Source organism: Neophocaena asiaeorientalis, unplaced genomic scaffold, assembly GCF_003031525.2.
Source record: "Neophocaena asiaeorientalis asiaeorientalis breed wild unplaced genomic scaffold, Neophocaena_asiaeorientalis_V1.1 scaffold185, whole genome shotgun sequence".
Lineage (NCBI taxonomy): Eukaryota > Metazoa > Chordata > Mammalia > Artiodactyla > Phocoenidae > Neophocaena > Neophocaena asiaeorientalis.
The window spans coordinates 1248797-1254796 of NW_020171809.1; the positions used below are offsets into that span (position 1 = coordinate 1248797).

Below are 6000 nucleotides of genomic sequence, written 5' to 3' on the forward strand. Positions count from 1 at the left end.
CCCTCAGCTCGCCGCGCCCTCCTGCGGTCTCCGATGTGCCCTCCCTCCTATCTCAGCCTGGAGGCCGGGTGGGATCGTTGCTTCCTCCCCTGGGGTCATCTGCTTGAACCCTCCTTTTCCCTACCGACCCCTCACCTTCCCCTGGGCCCCGCCCTCAGGGTGGTGCTGGTCTCCGGTGACTCTTCTTTGGGGTTTGATCTCCGCTCCTTGGTTAGTTATTTCCTCATCCCACCCATCCCCTGTGCGTACGCCCGCCAGGTTAACTTTCATAAAATGTCACAGTGACCCTGTTCTTTCTTTACTCAGAATCCTTCAGTGGCATATCTTGGTTTAGGCATAAATCCAAGTTTCATTTCCTAGAATTAATTCAGAGTCCTAATCATCTGGTTCTCCCTCTTCCATCAGGATACAGACAGTCTCCTAATCCATTGCCTCCCCCTCTGCCCAGTAACTACCCAGAGATCTGCGCATTCTCCTAAGCCTCGCTCTGTTCACCTTCCTTTCTACTTGAACCTTCTCTTAACTTTTCCGGCTGTCGTTTTATGTGGATTTATATGTGATTCTTGTTAGTATTAGCTACTGCAGGGCAGAGTACGTGAAAAACACACAAAAAGGTGACTGTCCTGGCACCCTGACATCTTGCTGAGACTGGGCTCAGCCGCCCAGTGGGATGTGGGCTGCCTTTTCCACTCCTTCCACGGGTGGTAAGCACAGTGTAATTCCTAAAGGTACTCTGGAATGTGTATCAGTTAGATGCTAGACCATGTCCAAGTTCATGTCTTAAGATCATAGTCTTATTAGTCATTCGGTTATGTTGATATCAGAGCATGGAGAGGGAGCCTGTCATTCCCTCACAGTTTACAGATTACAGCGTTCCATTGTTTTAATTATTTTTGAAATAAATGGTATTGTTCTTCCTTCTCGCAGCTCTTTGCTCCTCTGCCTCCCATTGTTATTGCATAATGGTTTACAATGGTAATTGTGTTGACTTTCATTTAAGTACCATTTCGTAATTTGGGAGACTCAAGTGAAAATTATGACCATTTTCTAAGATGATTATGGTAAACCTGCCATTTACCAGTTATACTCATTTTGTCTAGAACCTGACCAAATGATTGGTTTAGGACATTTTTGTACCATCTCCGAACGTGTGTGGTGTGTAATTATGTGCGTGTGAGTGCTTATTTCCCAACCTTGATAGCATTTTGTGTTCTTATCCGTAATCCATAACTGACCGGCGCCGCCCTGGTGGTTTCATCCTCATGCTGGAGACTTGTTACCAGTGAGGCCTCCACTGTGCCCACCTTCCTCCCGCCCTCCAGAGCCTGGGCTCCCCTCTCGCCCTTGCTGCTTCATCACTGCGACTTGTGTTTCTAAGGCTCCTGGAGGATGGATTTCTAACAGGAAATTCCAGTGCTACAGAAACTGCAGGGTATGAGTTTGGTATCAGAAGTATAGAGTTTCAAGCAGAACTTTGCAGTTCGGGAGCAACTAAAGAATATGCTTCGGACGTGTTTTAGGAGAAAGTATAAGCGTTCTGTTAATTGGGAAACGCTATTTGTGTTTTCTTTCTCTTCTGTTCTGGAATGACGTGGCAGAGCACCTCGTTTTGTGAAGCACACTGTAGGATGTTCTGTCTTCTTACAGGGGGTGGGGGGGCACTTTGGCCTGTGATGTGAAGAGCGTGTGCTCAGGTTTTGAATCTCCTTAATTAAACTAAGTGCTCTGTGAACAGAATGTTTCCTTTCACCGCTTTTTGCTCCTGAATCATAAAAGGCTTCCTGTTGTCTTCGTTCCTCGCTTATCTTCAATCTGGAATGTGTCTGTAGTTTTTGGAGGCTGAGATTTGGGGTTTACTGGAGACAGGACACACGGGCTCTTCTTGGTCATCGTTTAAGCTGGTAGTCAGAAAGTGAAGGAGCAGTTTATCCAAGTTTGAGTAAGTGGGAGAACAGTCACTGTAGATTATTTTTTTAATCTCCAAAGGCAGTTTAAAGATATTTGTTCAAAGATACACCCATTTTGAAAGGGGGGTTGTGTGTAAACTGTAATTCTGCCAACTTAAGCATAGATGGCGCCGTTGCTCTGTGTATTCCACACAAGACCCTAGGCCCATCTGTTCTTTCCAGTTCTTCAGGGTTGTGTTAGGTTTTTCAAACCACAGAGAAAATCAAATCATACCCCACTTTGATATTTATTAACATTTAAAAATATAAACTTCATTTTTAGTTGAAGTTGTTTATGGTGAGATCACTTTAAAAATGATCCTTGCTGTAATAAGTCTAGAATAATTCTATTTGTGTTAAAAATAAATATGTACTTTATTGATACCTGCTGACGAAAGGTATTCTATAACCAACTTACGGTTAAAACTGAGATAAACTTCTCATGTTTGAGCGTGTACGTTATAGCCATATGCAAGATGTCGCAGCAGGGTTTGCTTGGCGTGATGTTAGGTTATTGGATTACTGGTTGTCATACGAGTGGCACAGACACAGTGTTTACGGTGACCCTGGGATGTGCCTGTGCCTCCTGTTCAGTCACATTCAGCCTGTCACAGGTTCTCAGTGCTCCGTGGTCCTCCATGGGAGAGGGGCCGAGCGTCACCTGGGCTGGGCTGGGACCAGGCGGTTCTGCCTGCGGCTGGGTCTGCCCAGGGTGCAGGGGACAGGCCGGCTTGTCCTCACAAAGCGTCTGAGAGCCAGATCCATTGAAAAGAGCTTCCGTTTGGGCCATTACAGACAGAAACTAAGTCATTAATGGGAAAGGGGCCATTGAAAAGAATCATTTTCTTTGTTTTGAGCCCTTAAGAAAGGAAACTTTATTTTAACATTTTTTCCTAAAAGCACTCAAAATGCTTTTTATCTTCAAGTATAGTGGTTATATTCAGACTGAATTTAATTTAAAATAAGCAAGTTATAACAAAGTATAAATATTTTAGCATTCAAAAGAAAATGGTCAGGCAAGGAGTGTGTCCTCTCATGTGTGTTTCTCGGTGCCGAGAAAAGCAGGGGAGGAGACGTTTATAAGCAGGGGTGCAGCAGGCCGTCCTGCGGGGCAGTTCTCCCCAGCCCCGCCCTGCGGTTCCACGAAGGCCTCGTCAGCTTCCGTCCCTGGAATCGGTCCCCCAGGCGGCGTGGGCATCGCGCGGGGCGGTGGCGCGGGGTGGGGGGGATGCAGGGGAGTTGCTCATCTCCCTTTCCCCCAAGAGTCATTAAATGTGCACATCGTTCGTGCGAGCAGACCACGCGCGCGGCGCTGTGACATGTGGTGTTTGTGTTCAGCTCTGTATTCCTGGTAGTCCTATGTTTAAAGCACACTGCGGCTCCTTTTTTATTTTTCAAAACTGTGTCTGTCCCCAAAGGGAGTCACCTGTGGCCATGAGACTCTTGAAAGACCCTGTCTCTGGCTGTGGAAGTGGTTTCAGAAGAGCAGCTCCCACAGCCCAGATGGTCTTTGGGGGAAAGTTCGGCTTCTGAGATGACTGCTTGGGAACGCATGGATGAATTTTTTAACAGGGATGTTTAAAAAACCAGCCTGATAGCTTATTTTATTGTATTTACTTTGATATTTAGTGTGACTATATCTGCCTTATCTTCTAGGGTTCAGAACAAGTTGGAGGTGCTGAATTACACAACCATTCCTGTCTATCTCCCAGAGGTCACCATCGGCTCTCACCAGAGTGACCGGGTCTTCCACGAGTTCATGGAGGTGAGGCCCTCGAGTGCCGGGTCTCAGACGACTGGCACAAAGTCACTTCTCTGAAGAATGCTTTCTGTTTGTTTGTTTTAGTGAGAGAGCTCCGTTTTCACTGCAGTAATTCTCCTTTCCCCCGTCATCAGTGTATTGACACGGCAGGGCCGCTTGCAGGGCGCTGCCCCTCTGGGCCGTGTGTGCCGCGGGCAGCCTTCCGGGTCAGCGTGTTGTCTTGACGTCAGAACCTTCTCTCTGCCTCAGCTTTCCTCTACGTCCTTTCATGTCAGATTTCACTCTGGCGTCGCCTTCCTCTTCACGGTACATCCTCCGGAAGGAGGGAAGGTGTGTGTTTCTGCAGAAGGCGCTCGGTTGGACGGGAGCCCTGGGAGCCCTCGGGAGGGCGAGGGGCAGGAGTGAGGCGGGAGCTGGGCGGGGCCGAGTGTTTGTTGGTCGTCTTTCTAATTTCCGTAGCTTTTTAGTGAATTACCTGTTTTCAGCATGGTGAATGGTGAACTTAGAGAACATTGTAAGTTCTGCCTCGGAACCTGGCCGGTGAGTGAGCACCTCCTCTGAGAATCGTGGCGTCAGCGGGGTAGTGAGAACGTGACCCGTTTCCGCGTCAGTGGTGGTTGTGTTTGGTTATAGGCAAAGGTGTGAAATGATTGTACTTGGGTCAGAACTTCAAGCTGAGCAGTCAGTACTTAGGTGAGTTGAAATCTGGGTTAGATATTTTTGCATGACTGTGATTCTCTGATTTGATGCTTAGCACATTGCTTGCACCTGCGCCGATCGAATGTCCAGGGGTACCCCGTTGCTCTCTTTCTTACCTGAGATACTTGGCCTTTTCTTTTACGTAAGTTCTTTTGGTGGCCTTGGAAGTGGTGGTATTAAATGTAGACATTCGGGGAAGTACGTAAAACTGTAAAGGTGTCACTTGTTAGTATTTTGGCACGTTTCTTTCTTCCTGATGTTTGTGGGGATGTGAGTGCGTACGTGGTGTCTCTTTCTCTTTTTGAGGGGAGCTGGCAGGCCAGAGGCCGAGCTGGCTCCTCTCGGCCGCTGGTGCCTCGATGCCGCTCCTGCCGAGGCCGGGAGACCCACCCCGTCGCTGTCCCCACCCTACATGTAATGACCCACCCGGCCTTGATGAGGCCATCTTACAGGCGGCTGTGTCCTGTCATCAGGGCTGCTACCTTGTGCCGGCCTCCACCGTCCTACTTAAATTTGTCCTGCAGCTTCCTCTCTGGCCTCCTCCACGTCGGGTCTCTCCCTGCAGCCCTCCTCTGCGGTGCAGGAGTGCCTGAGCTCAAATGCCAAAGCGGCAGAGTCTGTCCCATGCCTGCAGCCCTTCCGTGACCTCTGATGAATTCGGTCCTGCAGGGTGGGTGCCCTGGCCCCTGCAGAGTCCCCTCCCTCATCACAGCCCTGCAAGCGCCCGTGGTCTCACTGGTGGTGTCCGTTAGTCCATATACGGGGCCCTGGGGGCTTGGAGGTGGTGCACAGAGAATTTTGAAACAAATAAATTGCCCTTTTAACTTGTAAATTTTTCTGATTACACCAGAGTAGTGATTTACTGATAATGTGTCTTTAACGCCTCTGTAACGTTCTGTGACCTCACTTTTAAACAAGGAAGCAACGGGCAGTGGGTTCAGAGGTTGTGCAGTCACCCACGTGTGAGTGGGATTTAGGGACATGCCTTTGTTTCGGTGGTTTTTCTTATGCTTGCTGTTTGTGTTGTGTGGTACTGGCTTTTCACTTGTATTACTGATACAGAGTTTCCTTTTAAAATGAATTTATGTAATAAAAAAAGGCATTGCATTTTTTAATGTAAGCGGCAGTGCACTTGGTATGCAGCTGTGACCTGATGGGCAAGGTGCCCTCGGATGACCTGAGTAGCCGCCTCTGCTCACTTCAGGTTCTTCAGGCATCAGGCGCTTTCATCTTGTTCTTTCATGCATTTGCTCCATTTGTTCATTAGTTCAGTTATTTATTCCACTAAATATTTATTGAGTGTGTACTAGGTGCCAGACCTGTCCTAGGCCCTGGGAACAAAGCCGCGCGTGACCCGGAGAAGAATCCCCGACCTCCCAGGCACTTACATCCGAGTGGGAGGAAACAGAAAATAAACAGAAGGTGAAGCAAAGAATTCGTTAAGTGACGGTGGCAAGTGCTGTGGAGAAAATTAAATTCCCAGAGGAGGGCAGGGCCAGCTGTCGTGGGCTGGGGGAGTTGGATTTGAAGTCCGGTCGTGGTCCAGGAAGGCCTCACCCAGAAGCTGATGGGTGAGCAGAGGCTGCAGGGGCG

The 6000-nt window shown here is 48.5% G+C and overlaps 1 protein-coding gene across 1 annotated transcript in view; it reads left to right on the plus strand.

Moving 5' to 3' along the window:
• The window catches only part of NDUFA10 (NADH:ubiquinone oxidoreductase subunit A10), a 48956-nt gene that overhangs the window by 20573 nt on the left and 22383 nt on the right, over positions 1-6000 (plus strand). Inside the window, exon 9 of the mRNA XM_024759224.1 lies at positions 3603-3711. Within this exon, the coding sequence (XP_024614992.1) occupies positions 3603-3711 (109 nt within the window). The remainder of the gene's footprint in view (positions 1-3602; positions 3712-6000) is intronic.